Source organism: Garra rufa, chromosome 8 (genome assembly GCF_049309525.1).
Source record: "Garra rufa chromosome 8, GarRuf1.0, whole genome shotgun sequence".
In the NCBI taxonomy this organism is placed as follows: domain Eukaryota; kingdom Metazoa; phylum Chordata; class Actinopteri; order Cypriniformes; family Cyprinidae; genus Garra; species Garra rufa.
Window position 1 is genome coordinate 23244392 of NC_133368.1, and position 21308 is coordinate 23265699.

At 37.3% G+C, this 21308-nt stretch overlaps 1 protein-coding gene across 2 annotated transcripts; it reads right to left on the reverse strand.

The window, feature by feature from the left end:
- On the reverse strand, positions 1-21122 carry LOC141340929 (uncharacterized). Of its 2 annotated transcripts, none has more exons than XM_073846049.1 (7): positions 20977-21122; positions 16848-18343; positions 10294-10477; positions 7221-7419; positions 4639-5216; positions 3920-4065; positions 1-2295 (listed from the first exon to the last, which is right to left on the reverse strand). In XM_073846049.1, the coding sequence occupies exons 2-7, from the start codon at positions 18290-18292 to the stop codon at positions 1509-1511; spliced, it is 3339 nt and encodes a 1112-aa protein (XP_073702150.1). In that variant the 5' UTR covers positions 18293-18343; positions 20977-21122; the 3' UTR covers positions 1-1508. The 2 variants fall into 2 exon arrangements, with proteins under 2 accessions (XP_073702150.1, XP_073702149.1); XM_073846048.1 differs by having other exon boundaries at positions 7221-7422.
- Positions 21123-21308: the final 186 nt, after the last annotated feature.

Genomic DNA, 21308 nt, shown 5'->3' on the forward strand with positions numbered 1-21308 from the left:
AGAGATGGATACTTGTCATTTTTAATTGTAATTCACAATATTTTACACAACAGAAAATAAAAATAAAAAATTAAATTAGGATTCTTAAGAATGGAAATAGTATTTAACAGCTTGATTGGTCTCAGTTAAAAGTCTCAATCCTGGCAGGTTCAACTCTTCATTGTGTAATGTGGAAGCTACAATATGATATTTCTAACAGTATCAATGCCATTGGAAAACCCCCCAGTAAATATTCATGTTGAAACCTAAAAGCCTAAATCCAGTGATAGCAACGATCCATCAGTATTGACTTGAAACACACAGAGACCAGAATGACTGTGAATGTGGCTGATTGCTATTGCTGAAGTCAACTGTGGTTCATTTTCTCTTAAAGCTAAAACAATCTTGAAAACAAAGTACAGTAAAGCTTTGTAAACTGCAGAACAATGTCCTCGCTCCAGTTTCAGGACCTTCATATTAAAGTGCATCAAACAAAAACAGTTAACATTTAACAAGTCGTCATAAAGCACAGTCTTGTATATCAACGGGGAAGTCGGAATATAATAGCAGCTACTGAAAAATTACATCTCTTTTTCTTAATTTGACATAAGGCCTGATTTGTAGGTAAACGCAGAGGAAAACTTGAACAAACAGGACTCATTCAGTATGAAATAAACAAAGGCACATATTTTCTCCCCCTCAGAGATTACAAAGGAAAGTAAAAATGTAATTATAAACTACATAATTTAGGGGGGAAAACATCTAATTGACATTTTCTAATTGAAGAGCTGGTTTCTAGCCACAGATGGTTTCAGCACAACCATAATGTGGCAATGACAATACTTGATGCTTAGACTGATGCTACACCCTCATTAGATTGTGGAGAAAACATACCAAAACATGTTTGTTACATCACCGATCACAAGAATATGGGTACCTGTGAATAAAAACAGCTTGACTGCCGCTACATAATACAATGAAGATTATTGCTGTTTTGTAAACCAGCACACATATGAGAACTGCTCCTGAATGGCAGTGGGAATAGATGCTAACGGAAGAGAGAGATTACAATGATCCGAAAACAAAACAGCTTTACCTCAGTCTTCACACAAAACACAGGGTTCCACTCGGTTGTGCATACTAAAAACTCCACATAAAGTCACAAACTTGTTCCCTCATGCTTATCACAAATACCACTTCACAACCGAGAACATTTCTTCTCAGTAGCAAACTGGTTGTACAATCAGTGTTTTACAAGTGCAGCAGTGAGGTGCCAAACAAGGCCCTCATTTTGGTATGCCGAAAGGCATTACTTTTTGCTTGACATTGTTTTTTCCTCTTCCCAAATCTCATACAAAGTGCCCTCTTGCAGTTTCTATTAATTATCAGTCAAATCACAGTAAAACCTTGCAAAGTCCACTGGTGATTGGTTCCCCCACACAAATACTGTTCGCTCAACAAAATATTTTTTTTTATTATTATTATTATTTACATCAGAGTTTTTTCTGGGAAGGGAAGAGGGCTCAGTCTCAGGACCGGCTCTGGGTCGTGTTAATCATGATATTTGGAAGAGCGTTACGTCTCTTTCTCCAGGATCCCAAATCGCAAGCGTATCTCTTGATTTGGTGAAACCACTGCTGAGTGCGAGGTTTATCTGAGGCACGGAAAACGAAGGCCTCACGTCGGATGTCCAGCACCTCGAAGGTGTCTTCACAGTCGGGGTCGGTGGACACCACGCAGTTCGCCAGTCGGATTGGTTCGCGCAACACAGTGAATTTCCCGCTGCTCTTGTCTTTGATGAGCACCAGTACACCATCCTGCACTGTCTCCGAAGTCTCCAGACTCCCTTCGGTCACTGTGCGTACCATGAGCAAACTCTGAACGTTTTGGAATTTGAGGGATTTGCTTCCCTTCTTGAGCCACTGGCCATCAGCGGGCTGCGCTAACTGGAGCGGCCCCTCCATGATGAAGCGTGTGCTTTCTCGTGTCCAGCCCACCGTCTTCATCGACAGCTCTCTCATCTCAATATTGATGACTTCTCGGTTCTTGCGGCTGTCGCGCCGGAAAGAGCGTAAGGACCACGTGGCGGTTCCCTCCTGTTTGGTTTTCATGTTGATGTGCTCTAGATGGGACTCCACACGGCTCTTGGCTTCTTTTAAGCGGGAGTAGTCTGGGTGACACTCGTTGGTGGCCTTGCTGATGCGACTTAGCAGTAATGGGTATTTGGTCACACGTTGAAGCGGTGCCATGAGGAAGGAGCGGAGGTTCATGCGCCTAAGTGCAGTGTTGTCATTCTGGGAGACGTCGAGGAATATCCTGAGGGATGTAAAGGAGCAAAGTTTTATATACAGTTGAGTTCAAAAGTTTACATACACCTGGCCGAATCTGCAAAATGTTTATTATTTTATCAAAATGCATGTTATTTTTTATTTTGTACTGACCTGAATAATATATTTCTCATAAAAGACATTTACATATAGTCCACAAGAGAAAATAATAGTTGAATTTCTGAAAAAGACCTTGTTCAAAAATTTACACACACTTGATTTAATTGATTCTTAATACAGTGTTGTTACCCTGAATGATCCACAGCTGTGTTTTTTTTTTTTTTTTTTGTGATAGTTGTTCATGAGTCTCTTTTTAGGGGAAACTGGCCACTGTTCTTCAAAAAAAAATCTGTCAGTTCCCACGGATTCTTTGGTTTTTCAGCATTTTTGTGTATTTGAACCCTTTCCAACAATGACTTTGAGATTCGTCTTTTCATACTGAGGACAACTAAGGGACTCATATGCAACTATTACAGAAGGTTCAAATGCTCACTGATGCTTCAGAAGGAAAAACGATGCATTAAAGAGCCGGGGGTGAAGTAAATTTAACTTCTTTTGTCTTCTTGGGCATATGAAATATGAATATGTCTTCTGTAGCTTCTGAAGGGCAGTACTAAATGAAAAGAATATGATATTTAGGCAAATTAAAAAAATGTACACATCCTCATTCTGTTCAAAAGTTTACACCCCTCGCTCTTAAAGACACAATATGTAAGATTTTTTGATAAAAATATCCAAAACCCACTAGAATAGTGTTTTGTTGACTTGTGTACTTACATTACTCTTAAATGTTTCCATGAATGTTTAAATCCAGAGAAATAAGAATTTAAGTAGTGTCATGCCTGCCAATGACATCATACACTCTTGATTTTCTGGTTTTATTTTGTTAAAAACATGAAAAGATTCTTTATTTTGTTATGTGTTGTATTAGACAGGTGACGAACGAACAGAGTAGCATTATAACAGAACTTTCAACACAATTAAATGTATCTAGTATGATAAAACAGTGCTGTTTTACCCCACATATGCATGACTTGAAGGAGCGGAAGCAGTTGACTGTGGCATAATAAAAACTCTGCTGCTTTCCAGCAGTTTGTGAACGTCTTTCATTAGCAATTACTCCAGTGGCCTCGTTTCGCCTTTGTTTTGTTGTTTATTTTGAATATGCACTGTCTAGTAGCAAAAATTACATATTGTGCCTTTATTGCATAGTTTTTTCTTCCCCCTAAAGCATCATTGAGCATAGACAGATGCAAATGAGAAGAAATTGTTGAACAAAGATGTTATTTTTGTTTTCTTTGCGCAAATTACGGTTGAACCACTGATTTCACATGGACTATTTTGCAATGTTCTTACTACCTTTCTTGGCCTTGAATGTGGTAGTAATGTTGCTGTTTATGCAGGGTCAGAAAACTTTCGGATTTCATCAAAAATATCTCAATTTGTGTTCTGAAGATGAACGAAGGTCTTACGGGTTTGGAATGACATGAGGGTGAGTAATTAATGACAGAATTTTAATTTTTGGGTCAACTATCCTTTTAACTACCTTTATTTGTAACACTCAATGAAACTGGGAAAGCAGTTAAGCAGTTTATATTATATATTTTGTGTACCTAAGAAGCTCTTTTTCTTTCTCCAGAGTGTTGAGCATGTTCACAGATGTGGACTGCTGCAGGCAGTAGGTCTGAAACGCTGGAAGCATGTTGACAAACTCCAAGAAGATTTCTCCAATGCACACAGTCTGCAGGTCCTCATCGCCCTGTATGGAGACAGTCACCGTTTTATTTAGGTTTACCATTGTTATTACTTTTCAGTAGCCATTACTCCAGTCTTTAGTGTCCAGTCTTATGATTTTTTCAGAAATCATTCTAATATGTGACCCTGGACCACATTTGTAACAACAGTCAACAAAACATTGTATTGGTCAAAATGATCGTTTTTTTTTTTAATGCCAAAAATCATTAGGATATTAAGTAAAGATCATGTTCCAAAAGGATACTGTAAATATATAAAAACTTAATTTTTTATTAATAATATGCATTGCTAAGAACTTCATTTGGACAACTTTAAAGGTGATTTTCTCAATATTTTGATTTTTTCACCCTCAGATTCCAGATTTTCAAATAGTTGTATCTCAGCCAAATATATCCTATTCTAGCAAACCATACATCAGTGGAAAGCTTATTTATTCAGGTTTCAGGTGATCTCACTCAATTTGAATAAATTTACCTTTATGACTGGTTTTGGTGCTCATGTAACATTTCTTATGTTAATGTTGAAATGGCCACATACTAGCCTGGCAAAATGCCACTCCATTACTAGCATTCCTTACCTGATCAAAAGCCTGATCAATGCTGTCCTGCAGGTGCTCTGTGAACCTGTCATTGACATCAATGAGCTCTTGAACGTTGCCGAATACCACGGTGAGCTGCTCTGCTGTGAGCAGCCCTGCACTCTGCATGGGGCAGTAAAACTCTTCCTTGATGATGCGAAGGTCCTCTCCATAACTCGACTCAGTGTTGAGAAACTCTAGGATGGCCTCTTTGCGCTCTGTGCGTAGCTTGGAGCAGCGTTCACACATGCCTTCTTCGCGGGCACCCTCTTTGTGTCCGCAATCGGGACAGGGCTGCTGAACATCCCAGTGCCTGAGGAACGGCGAGGGTCTCCTCCAGCCCCGAGCCAATCCGGGTCCGATACCGCTGTCCACACGTTCCACCTCGGCTCCGGCACTGTGGCGGGTACGACGAGGCTCTTCCTCATCTTCACGCTCATCACTCAAGCCTACGACACCGCTGTCTGCGCTCAGGCTGCTGACGGTACTCCAGCGGTGCTGTGCGGTGCGGCTCACACCCAGGCCCCTGCTCCTCTCCTCACCTCTGGGCTCCGAGCGGCCCCTGGCTGTGCTAGGCACTGATGACAAAGAACAAACAAACCTCTGAAGATCAGCTCTCTGAATTTCATAACAATAGTTACATTAATAATGTAGTGATGATTCAAAAAGTCAAAAATGTCTAATAAAACAGTAAAAAACCCTAAAATGTTTGTTTTAAAGTCACATACATTGGAACAGTAGAGGTAAAACAAAATATATATTTTTTTGTTATTATTATTATCATCATCAATATTTAAAACAGTTGAGTACATATTTTTTCAGGATTCTTTGACGAATAGAAAGATCCATAGATCAGAATTTATCTGAAATAAAAACCTTATGTATTATAGTATTATAGAAATTAATACTTTTTTTAGCAAGGGTGTTTTAGATTGATCAAAAGTTATTATAAAACAATTATAATGTTACAAAAGATTTTTATTTCAGATAAATGGTGTTCTTCTGAACTTTCTATTCATCAAAGAAACCTGAAAAAATTCTACTCAGCTGTTTTTCAACATAATAATAAATGTTTTTTTGAGAAGCAAATCAGAATAAAATCAGTATATTAGAATGATTTCTGAAGGATCCTGTGACTGGAGTAATGATGCTATAAATTCAGCTTTGAAATCACAGGAATAAATTACATTTTAAAATATATTTAAATAGATAACAGTTATTTTAAAAGAACTAAATATTTTAGTACAAATATTTTAAAAATGTTACTGTTTTTGCTGTCAAATAAATGCAGGCTTGGAGAGTAGAAGAGACATCTTTAAAAAACATAAACATAAACATAAAATTTGACTGGTAGTGTATTTGGCAGCTATACTTATAATAAAAAATGTTAGATACTTTTAGTATACACTACCGTTCAAAAGTTTGGGTTTGTTAGATCTTTGAATGATTCTCAAAAAAGTGAGGTAGCATTTTGATTTGATAAAAAACAAACAAACAAAAAACATTATTTTTGTAAAATATTATTGCAGTTGAAAATGCAATTTTATTGTAATATATTTTAAAATGTAGTTTATTCCTGTGATAATAAAGATTAATTTTCAGTAGTCATTACTCCAATTTTCAGTGGCACATGACCCTTCAGAAATTATTAATATTTTTATTATCAATAATTATATTTTTAATTATTTTGCGCTTCTTAGTATTTCTGTGGAAACTGTGATACATTTTTGTGAACAGCATCTTATTTTAAAAATAAATAAATAATTACTGACCCCAAACCTTTGAATGATGTAATGTGTAAATAGCAACAAATAGCATCTTGTTCGCACTAAAATTTTAAATACCTGAGAACTGGGCAGAGTTGGTAAGATTGGCTCTTTGCACTATTTGCAGAATAAATAAAAAACACAAAATTATTTTAATGTTATAATATCAGATAAATGACAGTTATGATAAATCAATATTTTTTAAAATCTATACTTATATAAAATGTTTCTTTTTAAATCAGCTATACCAAATGATTCTGTTTGTAACAGAAAAACACAACTGCTTATAATAATAGAGGACGATGCTCTGGACAGAGCTCAGAGTGTTAAGTATTTGCCATAATCTATCACTTTTCCTTTTGATAGATAGTTAATGCTACATGATTATCTCAATCTTAAAATAGTTAGAAACAATTGCGTATTTGAATGTTTGGTAATACCGATACACTCAAAAAAGGACAAATAATGGAAAATAACCAATATTGTGCTCATACAGTATAGTGTGCACCCCTAATTTAAGAATAGATATGCATTTGCCTTTAAGTCTATAAACAACAAAACAAAGTACAGAAACTCAGTATGAATGCTGCAGTTCAGAAAGATAAAAGCAGTCCTTAGGGTAGTGGTCATGCATGTGACGGACCTACAGTAAAAGCCTCCTAAGGCCAGGTTTTAGTAAAAGCAGAGTACTAAAGTGATACCCTTGGGTTACAGACAAGCCTAAAAATTGTCAGTATTGTGAGTACAAAACTAGGACACGAGTTAAATTTACTTACAGCAAGAACTGTAAGCTTAGTGCGGTTAAAAGAGTCTTACCACTGTCCCTGTCTCTGCGGTGAATGTGCAAACGTGCTGCGGCGGCGATCTTCATCTCCAGCTGCTTACGCTTGGTGGCGTCTGCAGGCATGGGGTCGCTGTAGTGGGGCCGCAGGCGGCACTCACGCTGGGCCCTCACTGACTCAGCCAGCTCATAGGCCGCGTCTGAGCTGGAGCGTCTGCAGCCCGCCCCAGAAACCTGCTGATAGGATGAAGATCTGTCAATCAACATGGCACATGGCAGAGCACTGGTCTAAAATATATGCATGTGTGTGTGTGTGTGTGTGTTTGAAAGGGGAGAGTTGTAGAGTGTAAAACCTCAATGGAGGCAGAGTGAACTTTTAAGAACTTTTAACTATTTTTGAATTTTCCGGATCATCAGTCATCAAAGCTCGGTAAATACTGATCACAGACACAAAGATTTACCTTAAATTTCACCAAGCTGATTACTCACTTAAAAACTCCCACAGATCATGTTTTCAGGCCATTTCAAGTCGTATTTTGTCATAACAACATGATTAAATCTGAGTGTGTGAGCTGTTTACTCACTTTTTTCAATTAGTCTTCCCATTAATGCCATTATATTGTTCATTCACACAAGAGGCGGGATTTATGGCATGAACCAATCACAGCCAAACATAACCTGTCATATCCAATCCTATCGCAAGTGTAATAGTGTAAAACCTCAATAAAGGCAGATTTGATTCCTAAGCACATATGAGAATTAATGGAACCACTAACTGTTTCAGACATCGATCAGAGTCTCTGCATCATGGTACATCCAGAGGGTGTCATATTACCAAAGCTTTTAATATATTGTAATGGTGGTAAGTGGAAAATCCTTTGCTGTGGCTTTTCATGCCCAGTTACTGTTTATTAAAAAGTCTATTGACAGACTACAAAAAGTGTATCTCAACAGAAATAATTCAAAAACCCATTTCCTTTTCAAAACCGGCTTGCCGGATGGTTTAAAGTCACTATTTAGCAGGACAGCTTACCCACAAATACAAAATTCTGTCATGATTTACACAACCCTATGTTGCTCCCAAACCTGTATGACTTTTTTCTGTGGAACATAAAATATGACATTTTGAGAAATATCCCTGTTTTTTTTGTCCATAAAATGGTAGTCAGTGTTAAAATGGTTTCTGTCAATGGGTCAGTGTCTGAAGGACCATGTGACACTGAAGACTGGCGTAATGGTTGCTGAAAATTAAGCTTTGCCATCAAAGGAATAAATTAAATTTAAAATATATATAAATACATAATATTTCACAGTTTTACTGTTTTTATGGAAGCCAATTTCCAACATTTTTTTCACAGAATTGTGAGGTAACTCACAACTGCGAGTTATAAAGTCTATAAAGAACTACGAGATACTGTATAAACGCACAACTCAACTTTTTTCTTAGATATGCTTGATATGAACTCACAATTGCAAAAAAGTCAGAATTGTTTTTATCTCACAATTCTGACTTAATAAGTCACAACTGCATATTATAAAGTCGGAATTATAGTTATAACCTCACAATTCTGAGAAAAAGTCACAATTACGTCATATAAACTTATATTCTAAGCAATTCTGGCTTTATAACTCAATTGTTCACGCAGTTCTAAGAAAAAAGTTGGAAATGAGAGTTCATATCTCACAATTCTGACTTAACTTGCAATTGTGTGTTATAAAGTCAAAATTCAAGATATAAACTCGCAATTCTGAGAAAAGAAGTCACAATTTTCGAGATTTGCAGTTCTGACTTTATAACTCGCAATTTGCGAGTCTATATCAAGCAATTCAGAGAAAAAAGTCAATGTTAAACAAAATAGAGATAAAGACTCGCAATTCTGACATTTTTTCTACGAACTGTGTGAATTAAACTCACAATTGCAAGTTAAAAAAGTCAAAATTCAAGATATAAACTCGCAATTCTGAGAAAAGAAGTTACAATTTCGAGATTTGCAATTCTGACTTTATAATTCGCAATTTGCGAATAAAACAATATCTTCCATGTTATGCAGTAGTGACTTTTTTTCATAATTGCATGATATAAACTCATAATTCTGACTTTTTTTTAGAATTGCATGATATAAATTCGAAATTGCAAGTTATAGTCAGAATTGCGAGATAAAAACTCACAATTCTGACATTTTTTCTACGAACTGCGTGAATTAAACGCACAATTGCAAGTTATAAAGTCAGAAGTCAGTCACTTTTTTCTCAGAATTGCATATAAACTCAATTCTGACTTTTTTCTCAGAATTGTGATATAAACTCACAATTGTGAGTTATAAAGTCAGAATTGTGAGTTAATTCAAGGCAATTTCTTGCAAATGCGAGTTTGTATCTCGCAAATATCTCTTATATCTCTTTCTTTTAAGGCGTTCACGCCGACTACATCTGCTTCAACTGACATAACTGATAACCTTTCAACTTTTAAACCTCTGTCATTCCAAAAAGTCAGTATATGGTGTGTTTCAAATGCATCTGCTACAAACACAAATCTATAGCGTAAAACCCTCAAAAGGTCGCTCGTCAGCATTAGGTTCTCAAGCGCTATCAATGCACGAGAAACAAGACACCTGGGCTTCAGGTGACGTACAGAATAATTAATAAGCCAGCTGTTATCTTAATTAAAAACACACAGAAATGCAAAAACGGAAGAAGCGCCTGTGCGCAACGGCTGGCCATTGAATCATAGCAACATTGCACATGAATGCCAGCGTTCCTCGATATCACCCTTAACCTTAAAAACATAAAAACATACAGCCAGCTATGTGGCGTGAATGAATGTGGCGCAATGAAGAGCTGGCTGGCATCTCAAGCAGCAGTGAGCATCAACACACAACCTGCCACACAGAAGAACCATAAAGCAGTTACCACCATGAAACCTGGCTCTAATCCTCCCTGCGTGCTGCTCTTAGCTGCGGCTCTGCACGCTCCGCTGCATGTCTGCAGTCGCCTCTACCGTGCAGATTCTCCTGCAACCTCAGCCTCCCTGAACACGTATGACAGTTCCTGCTTTCCTCGTTCAGAGGTGATATTCAGAGGTGTGCGTGAGACGGCAGCATTCCTTACGCATTCTGTCGCCGCTTTCCCCTGTTGTCCCGCGGGCTCGGTGCAAGCCTCCTCTCCGCAGGCCGACGTTGTCATGGCAACGTGGGCAGACTGATGGCTGGGCTGGGGAGCGGTGATGTCAGTGACGTCATTCTGCTCACGCGACAGTCGGACGGGAGTCTCGGCTGCAATCTCTGCACTGCAGCTGGAGCGGAGAGAGGGAGAGAGAACACAAAGGGAGGGAAATGGGAGTGTTAAATTGGAATTACAATTCCTGATTCTCCGCTCCTACACGTGCCGTGCGGTCAACCCCCATCCCCCTTGAGAGGACCGGTGCCCCCCCAGACCAGAGGGGCTCACAGAGGACAGCAATTAGACGCATCAATTCACATTAACACCTGAACTCCTCGCTGCAGGGCTCCGAATCGGAAAACAAGCACAATCAATCTTTTAGATTCCTCTGTGTGTGCGCGAAGTAGAAAAGGAGCCTATGTATCCGTGGATGACCCCACACACCGCAGCCGGTGAATAAATAACAGCACATAATAGACCAGTCAAACTGTGTATGATAAGGTTTGATTTCAGAAAATATCTCTTATTTTGTTTGTCTGTAAATTATTTTGTATGATAAAATGTTTTCAGAAAATGTTATTCTTTTTTCTTGTTAATCTCACATAAGTCAATTTTAAACTTATGTTTTGGATTTACAAGAAAAAAAATATATATCTTACTTAAAATAAAAATAAATAAATTATTTTCTTACATAAATACTACTTTTGAGGTAAATGTACTACTGTTCAAATGTTTGGGATATGTAAGTATTAAAAGAAATGATTAGGACACATTCATTTGCTAAAAAAGTGATATTTATAATGTTACAGAAAATACTGTTCTTTTGAACTGTCTATTTATTAAAGAATCCTGAAATGTTTCATGGTTTCCACAAAAATATTAAGCACTATTGTTTTCAACATGAATAATAAGAATTGTTTCTTGAGCACCAAATCAGCATATTAGAATGATTTCTGGACGGGAGTAATGGCTGCTGAAAATCATGCTTGGATATCACAGGAATAAATTACATTTAAAATCTATTCAAATAATAATCATTTAAATCATTTCTTTATGGAAGTCCATTTCCTTCACTGAATAAAAAAAGTATTTCTTATCTCAATAGTTTTTTGTCAGAATTGCGTGATAAAAACCTGCAACTAAAAGTTCTAAAGTCAGAATTGCGTGATATTAACTGCAATTGTGAGTTATAAAAAGTCTGAATTGTGAGTTTTTCTGACTTTTTTTCTCAGAATTGCGTGATATAAACTTGCAATTCTGACTTTTTTCTTTTTGCGAGATATATACTCACAATAAACTCAGAATTGCAAGATTTAAACTTGGGATTGTGAGATATAAAGTCAGAATTGGGTGATATAAACTCGCAATTCTGACTTTTTTTGAAATTCAAAAATCATTTGCGAGAAATAAAGTTAGAATTGTCTTTTTTCTCAGAATTCTAAGATATAAACTCGCAATTGAAAGTTATAAAGTCAAATTTTAAGGGATCTGATATGATCTCAAAATTGCAAGTTTAAATTTCACAATTCTGATTTAAGAACTTGCAATTGTGAGAAAAAGTCACAATTTCGAGATATTAAAAAAGTCAGAATTGTGAGTTTATATCTCGCAGTTCTGACTTAATTTTTTTAAAATTGTGACTTTATTTCTAAGTATTGGGACTTTGTCTTGCAATTGCAAGTTTATCACACAATTTTCACTTGCAAATATTTGTATCTCAGAATTGCGACTTTGTCTGGCAGTTTTATAATCTTAAACTTTATAATCCAATTCCGTGTTTATATCATGCAATTCTGAGATAAAAAAATCAGAATTGCGAGTTTATATTTAATTGCGAGTATATATGTGACCCTGGACCACAAAACCAGTCTTAAGTCGCTGGGGTATATTTGTAGCAATAGCCAAAAATACATTGTATGGGTCAAAATTATTGATTTTTCTTTTACGTCAAAAATCATTAGGAAATTAAGTAAAGATCATGTTACATTAAGATTTTGTAAAATTCCTACTGTAAACCTATCAAAATGTAATTTTTGATTAGTAATATGCATTGTTAAGAACTTAATTTGGACAACTTTAAAGGTGATTTTCTCAGTATTTAGATTTTTTTGCATCCTTATATTCCAGATTTTCAAATAGATGTATCTCGGCCAAATATTGTCCTATCCTAACAAACCATACATCAATAGAAAGCTTATTTATTGAGCTTTTATATGATGTATATATCTCAGTTTTGTCAAATTTAACCTTATGACTGGTTTTGTGGTCTAGGGTCACATATTTCACAATTCTGACTTTATTTCTCAGAATTGCAAGTTTATATCACGCAATTCTGACCTTATAACTCGCAACTGCGAGACAAAAAGTCAGAATTGTGAGATTAAAAGGCGTAGTTACCTTTTTTATTTTTTTATTCAGTGCCGGAAACAGGCTTTCATAGTTTTTACCAAATATTTGTCAAGTATTTATATTTTTTTATCAAATAAATGCAGCCTTGGGGAACATAAGAGACTTTTACTGACATAACTGACTGCAAAGTACAAATATTTGAATGGTACTGTATATAGTTTTAAGGATATTTAAATATTTTTACTAGAGAACAAGGCAAAAAAAAAGTGAATAACAACATGATTTTTTTGTGCAGTGTATAAAAGACATTTGTTACTGAATGTTGATGGCTCTACATTCACTGTTGAATAAACATACTTTTAAATATATCAATCAGCTGTTTTCCCCAGCTATTGTTCATATACAGACATCTCTTAGGATTTAAAAAAACAGGTGTTTTGATTGATTTCTTATAAGCTCTTAATTGCCCCTTCCACATAATTTCCATCTCCTTTGATGCTTCAGTACCTCAGAATCTGATAATGCTGTGCTCATCACTGTCATAAATTTGCATAGACGCCATCTGAGAATAGTGCTGACAGCACAGCCATGAGCTCTGAAGCATTCAAAAGAAAACACACAAAGACAAAGAAGCCTTGACATCTCACTAGGAAAAGAAGAACCACAAAATGCAGATGTTAATAGCTGACGCGTGTCTAATATCAATTTTAATCCTAACAGTAAAATGTGGAAAAGTTCATTCACAAACCTGTAGCCGTGGACTGACAGTAATTAATATAACGGTCTGAAAGTGGCAATAAAACCAATGTCTTTCACACGCGAATGAAATTGTCATTAGAGCACTGCAGATATATTACCTGTCATTTCAGCAGTGCTGTATGAGGCCATTAATTGGATTTTTTTCTCTTAAATTATTTTCTAATCTATTACAAGGTATAAAGACACTTATTACAGCGTACTGACAGACTTGTTTTTTTTTTAAACACTGCCCTTTATTCAACTCAATCTAAAAAAAAATCACATCAAGACAATAAGCTCCCTTGAAATGAGTCTATTCTAGTCAATAAGATAAAGTGACTGTAAGCTTAAATAAGAGCATTGCCTTGTGACTTGCTCTTCTTTCTTCTATCAAGCAGACAATAAATGAAAATAACTATATAGAAGTCTCATAAAAAAGACCTGGAAGCCCCGGGCTGCTCTGTAGTAAATGAATACCCTCACTTGAGGCACTACGGGACAGCTGGGATATTGGATGTTATATTTAGACGGTTCACAGCCCGGATTGAACTCCTGCCCTGGAGGAACATAACATTAGAGAAAGGCTCAGTAATGTCGAAAAGCTTCTGACGCACCAGCAATTAAGCTCTGTGCTATGTCTGGAGCAAAAGCGGCTGAAGGAAAATCTATACAGATTTATGCATCCATGCTAAATTTGAGAAGACTGCCAGGGCCAGAGTTATGTGCTGTTATGTTAATCAAATTTCTGTCAGGTTCGCATATTTCACGCTTGTGTGAGATTCTGTGTGTGAAACGTGCTGTTGGTGGACAGGTGTGAACCAGACAACTGCCACAACACAACACAACTACTGAAGAATCTACTGCCTGAGTGAATCAATGGGGAATTAATGGGGTTTGTTACTATAGTATCTAGTTCTTTTCCTCTGATTGCTGTTACTGCAAAAATCTGGTTCTTTATTTTTGTTTTCCCAGTAACATAATAATATTTAGCAATAAAACACAATAACTTTACCTGAAGCTTTAACAAAATTCAATTAAGTTTATGTTTAAAATTCTACAAAACAGGGTTTTGCAGTTTTGCTTCTTAGGAAAACTGAATTTTCTGGGTTGTAATTTTGTACTGGAAAACAAGACAAAGATGATTAGGACAGGATATTTAACATCAGTTGTAATAGCCTTAGCTAAACCTGCTAATCACCACAGAATATGCCACTATATGCAAATATCACATCTGCTACTGTGTACTTGGCGTAAATGAAGACATTAAAAATCACATCAATAATGATATATTCACTCTGTTTCTCTGTATACAAGATGTGGAGAGATTCAAGAATAAATCAATAACACACATGCTGATGCAAACAGTGCTGGAGCTGTGATGGGATTTGTTTTCACAGAGTAACCTAGAGTTACACAGTTCCAGCTGATGTCCATTTTTCCCATTTAAACTGTGTGGTATCGAAATAGTGGATAATAGAGATTTATTATTTAATTGGTAATGGTCAATCCTGGTTATATATTGACTAATATTTAATATTGAATTGTTCATGCTCATTTCCTCTATTTCTGCATTTAGATTCCCTTTGTCATTATCTACTAAAGCTTAGATAAAGGGTTAGTTCACACAAAAATGAAAATTAGCCCATGATTTACTCACCCTCAAGGCATCCTAGGTGTATATGACTTTCTTTTTTCAGACAATATCCAATCAGAGTTACATTAAATATTATCCTGGCTCTTCCAAGCTTTATAATGGCAGTGAGTGAGTGTTTCTGTTTGTTCAAGTCTGTTCTGTTCAAGTCCAATAAAGTGCATCCATCCATAATAAAAAGTGCTCCACATGGCTCCAAGGCCTCCTGTAGCGTTTTTCTAAGAAAAATATCCTTATTTATAACATAGCCATCACTTTTCTATCGTTAACGGAAGTCGTTCCGGGTGGATGACGTAGAAAGTATGTGTTGCGCATACGCTGCTGAGAAGTGACGAACACAGAAGCGCAGTGGAGAGCAAAACAAAACAGCGATCATGAATTAGAAGTGCAAAAGGAGGATTTTTTTTGTAGAGAGACTTTTTATAAAGAATGCATGCACTTTATTGGACTTGTTTTGGACTGTTGAACAGAAACACCATCTCACTGCCATTATAAAGCTGGGAAGAGCCAGGATAATTTTTAATGTAACTCAGATTGGATTTGTCTAAAAGAAGGAAGTCATATACACCTAGGATGGCTTGAGGGTGAGTAAATCATGGGCTAACCATTTAATCTTTAAAAACACTACTAATTTAATAACACTGAAATGTTAAAGTCCCCTATAGTCAAAAATTGTATCCCTTAAAACTAATCTTTAATCATTAAAATTACATTTAAATGTTTTTTCTTGTGAAAAAATGTTTCTCATGCCTTAAAACTAATCTTTAATCAATCAAATGACATTTAAATGTTTTTTTGTGAATTTTTTTTTCTCATGCCTTAAAACATCTTAAATGGAACTCAACACCTCGTGCCTCATTTACTATATGTGGATTATGAATATGCAAATTAGCCTTGCCTCCACTCACACCAGCCAGAGCCTCCTGATCCACCAAATGTAGTAAACGCAATATAATGGCCAAACACGGATAATCAGTGATAAAACTATGTTTTTACTAGCAGACAACAATAGCAGATACTGTAACATTCATTATTTAGGGAGGTGGGTCTGACTCCGGGCTACTTTTACACTGTTGCCACAGGTTATTATTCAAGTTAGCGGTTAGCGTCGAGCAGTTTGCTCTTTTTAATTTTTGGTTTTGTGCTGGTAATCCTATTGGTATATTTTGCATGCTAATGATAGGACTCTCTCCATTGACATGATTGGTTAACGAAGTTTGTGACATAGCAAAAAAGGGCAGTTTCAAACCGTGTTTCTGGGACAGCCTTTGAGAATCCACAGTTTTAAAGAGGAAATACTCAGCGAACTACTCAATTTTAATCTCAGACATGTGTCGGTCATCAGCCATGGAAATCTGTATTGAAACCATTTTAATATAATAGCAGACCCAGATTTGAATCCAACCTAGGTTTTCATCCCATTCAACGCAACTACCACGTTCAAGGCCCAGAAAGGTAGTACAGACATAGTTAAAATAGTCAATGTGACATCAGTGGTTCAACCTTAATGTTATAAAGCTACAAGAATACTTTTTTATTCAACAATTTATTCTCTTCCGTGTCATCCTTTGCTGCGCATTCAAGAGAGTACCATGGGCCTTCAACATGTCAGTTGTGTTGCTGTCTATGTAGGGTCAGAAAGCTCTCTGATTTCATCTTTGTTCCAAAGATGAACAAAGGTCTAATGACAGAATTTTAATTTTTGGATGAACTACCCCTTTAAGTAGTATGAATGCACAAGTCACAGCAGCTCCCATCCACTCACCTTTTTTTAATAAGGTCCAGGGCGGATCCCAGAAAGCCATCCTTCATTTTGTAGATTTTGGCTCCGTATCTGGAAAGGTCTGTCCCGTCCAGAAGGATTGCCGGGCAGCAGCTGGATGGGCCATCGCCACTCTCCCTGCGGGGCGGAAAGGGAACAACCGCTACATCTGTGGCCCCAGGGCCTGCTGGGCCCTTTGTCTCCACGTCTCTTCCTGTAGCAGCTTGAGAGTGTAATGGAGAGCGAGCCACTGGGCCCGTGCAGATGGGTCCTCCCGGGACCTCAGTGGTAGAACTGGGCTCAGACATCTCCCCTCCGCTGTGATTCGAATCCTGAACCTTGTTGACGTCAATATCAGTTCTTCCAGCACTTTGCGTTTCCTCTGTCTGTATTCTTTCCTCTATATGCTTGTCAGAGGACTTGTGGTTATTAATGCCTTCCTTCTGTCTCATTCTCTTAAACTCCTCAAATGTAGGTATGTGCAGGCGGCCCATCGGGGGTCTTTTCCTCTCAGGGGTCGACTGGGCAGAGTTAGTGCTGATGGGATCTAAGGTATAAGCTTTACTTATGGAACTAGACTCCTGTCTGGAATTCAGTGCCAGGTTAGGGGTGCTTCGTTGCCTTCGGAGCTGCAGTCGTCGTAGTGCTTCCTGTTTGATCTCTTCGGGACTGGTGATGCGACGGGCGCTCAACTCTTGCTGTCCGTTCCTTTGCAATGATGCCAGCCCAGGCCGAACTGCTACATCCTGATCGCATGGATACAACGAAGAAGGTCCATTACCAAGCACAGGTTGAGGACGCAAGGGCTTGTTGGGCTCCAGCACACGTGTGCTCTGGAGCCGCAGCTTGTCTCGAAGACCCTTTCGAGCATTTCCGTTCAAACCCCAGTCCTCAACCGCAGGTAAAAGCCATTGTGGGAAGAGTGGAATATCCTTCCTTACCACTCCTCGACGGCCGTAGATCGCCATGCTGTCATGGGAAGGCATTAAGCCGTAAACTTGCGGTTCCTGAGGAGGTCCATCATACCAGTGGCTGCTAGAAGTGCAGTGGAGAATAAACTCACTGTCCACGCTTCTGTAAGGATACGCATTGGGATCGGACACAGCAGCCCAGTGCAGGTTTTCAAGACTGCGGTAAAGCCTGGTGCCACCAGTGTTAACACAGCCTGGTGGAAAGCGCATCGTACCGTATCCAGACTGACCATCAGGATGTTTAAGGGGATGCATACTGCTGGTGGAGCAGTAGACCCCCAAGTTGCTGAGCAGACCATTGTTGTTGTTGCAGTGGCCCGGCACTACATCCTGGCCAGGGAAGGTGGGCACAGCGTGGTGAGGGAAAGCAGACAGTGGGGAGCTGAGGACGGACAGGTCCATGGACAAGTCCATGCTGCAGCCTGCAGGAGAGCCTGCCGGGGAGTACTCACATTGTGGGGCTTTCACATCCGGCATGGCCACAGAAATAGCTGGCCTATTCCAGAAAGGAGCACCGGGATCACAGCCCTGCAGAAATGCATCAGTAAAAACATCAGTAATTGACAAATACCTGGTGTTTAAAATAGGTTTTTAGTAAAAAATTAGATAAAGAAACTAAAATGACTTTTATAGACTTTTGGCAAATTTGGTCCACTGAAAAAAATATTTTTCATCAGGGTAATAAGCTCTAACAGTATTCTAAGTAAAAAAAGAAAGAAAGATTTTCTAGATAATATTTTGGCTTTTAATTTATTTTAATTTCTTTTGGCTTTAGTACAATCACATAAAAAATACATAATTTAGCATTTTGAAAAATATGTTTACTTTCTTCACACAGCATTAATGGGTTTTTCTTGTCTATAACTGACTGCTATGGAAAATAATTCATTATTTTAAAGCTGGCATACTGTTTCTTATGGAACTGGAAAAAAGGTAACTGCAACTTCATCTCATAATTCTGACTTTTTTCTCTTAATTGCAAGTTTACATCTAGCAATTCTGACTTTTTTCAGAACTATGTGATATAAACTCGCAATTCTGACTTTTCTTCTGAGAATAATATAAATCGATGTAATATAAACTTGAAATTGCAAGAAATAAAGTCAGAATTGCGGATATACACTCGCAATTGTGAGAAATAAAGTGACTGACTTTTTTCTCAGATTTGCAAGTTTAGATCCCCCAATTGTGATTTTTTTTTATAACACGCAATTGCGAGTTAAGTCAGAATTGTGAGATATGAAGTCGCAATTCTGAGAACATATTAGTCTTTTTTCTCCACAAAATTGGACTTTATAACTCACATTTCTGAAACAAGTTATTTCTCTTTATATATACTTTATATCTCACTAATCTGACTTTATAACTCAAAATCGTGTTTATATCTTTCAATTCTTTATTTTTTTTATTATTTATTCTTTATAATTCACAACTGCAAATTTATATCTTGCAATTCTGACTTCATTTCTCAGAATTGAGAGTTTATATCTCACAATTCTGAGGAAAAAAAGTCAGAATTGCAAGTCTACATCCAGCAATTCTGACTTTATATCTTGCTTTTCTGACTTCATGAGTCAAAATTGTGAGTTTATTTCTCAGAATTATGAGATGTTTATTTTTTATTCAGTGGCAGAAATGGGCTCCTATAGTTTCTCCATGGCGTATTTGGTCAAAAAATATAAATAAATAAAGAACCAAATGTGTAAGAAATATATTTCACTTATAATCCTTGGGTATACGTGCTCAGTTGAGGATTTTAAAATACCAGATAAGATCTAAAATTACCCCAGGTTTCAAAATTAATCATGAGGATGTGCTACTGAAGATTACTCTAGGTGATTCTGAAAATGCAAAATTATCTCATTGAAACAACCCTACAAATAGCACTCTCTGTCTCTATAAAACTGCCCTAAAAGGGGGCAAAAATGAAATTCACTCTACATTTCTCACATATTTATAAATGGAGTATACTGTGTATACACATCTAATGATCCTTCCGAACACAAGGATGTTTAACAGTTCAATAACTACTCCAGTAATTATAATGCTCATCATGCGTAGTTAATTTGACTTGTATAATCAAATTCTTATTCTAAAAATGGCTTGTTCTTTTTTACAAATCAAATGGTTGGGGGAGTTATGTCTGGAATTAAAAACATTAAACCAAGAGGGAAGAAAATCAGAAGGGACAGTAATGAAGAGAGCCACAACACTCGCCCAGGGCTCTTATTCCACTAATCAGATGAGAAGCGTGGATTAGCTAGGAGAGCGCTTCTCTTTTAGTAATTAGTACAAATTGCCTTGCTTTGGGCCATATTAATATCCACCCGTAATCTCAAACAGAAATCAGGGTCAAGCCAGGAGTTACAAAAGAACACGCCACAATAATTTCAGGACAAATCCATCTAGATGAATATTCATCTTCTTCACATTGCCTGTCAGAGAACAACAATGGCATTGCGATTAGATTGAAAAAGGCAGGAAACTAGTGATTTTAAGTAGGGGAAGCCCAGCATGTTCAGGTGTTCAATTAACGTTTGGCCCAATTTAATTAAAATGGAGCTATTGAAACCCCTCTGGTATTATGAGGCTATTTTCAACGCTCCATTTAAGAGATAAAAAGATCGAAAACCCCCTTTTTGTTTTTCTGTGAATTGTACAGTGGAGCGCTCGGGAGGATTTATCTTCGTGGGCGACTAGACTCACTGTCTCAATAGCGCTGCCAGGGTTTTCTTCGTTTGCGTTCGAAAACTGCTGACGTGTGAATAAACAGTCAATTAGCATAAGGAGCTTGTTTAATGAGCATGTGGCACAGGATCAGCTCACGCCGGGCCCACTATGTCCTCTCTGTGTGTGACAGACAGGCAGATGCTTCCTTTCCAATTTGAGGAGAACTATTACAGACACAAGAAAGCGAGAGCAGACAGTCTCTCAGTGAGACAATAGCTTCATACCAAGCCAAAATACTAGAGATTCAAGGACACTCAAACCTGAGGACTGGATTAGCCAGATTCATGACAAACTAATCAGGTTCCCTGATTGATTTTACATTTTGTACTTAATATATATATACTATATGGCTATACTATATCTGCAGGCCTCTGCTAAAAAAAATTGTGTTAGAGAATAGGTCTTTTGTTGTGTTAGTCATAAAAACTTACCCCATTTTAATCAACTCTGTGTGTGCGCCTTCACTCGGCTTGCTTTAGGCTCTCATTCGCAGGCTCTGAGCCAACAGAATCTCTTTTGGTTTGGATTAGAGGTAGACAACCCTTCCACAACATCAGACTGCTGAGACCTCAAGCACAGGCAGCTACAAAAGAAGAGAAAAAACATCAATACAGGCATCCAAAAATAATATGAATCAATTTCTAGAACGAAGAAAGAATCCTGCAGTATTGCTGAGGATTTTGTATTTGTTTTCACAGAGAAAATGCATTTCCTTTGACTGAGAAAATTTTGTTAAGAAGTCAAACACTCTGAATAAAACAAA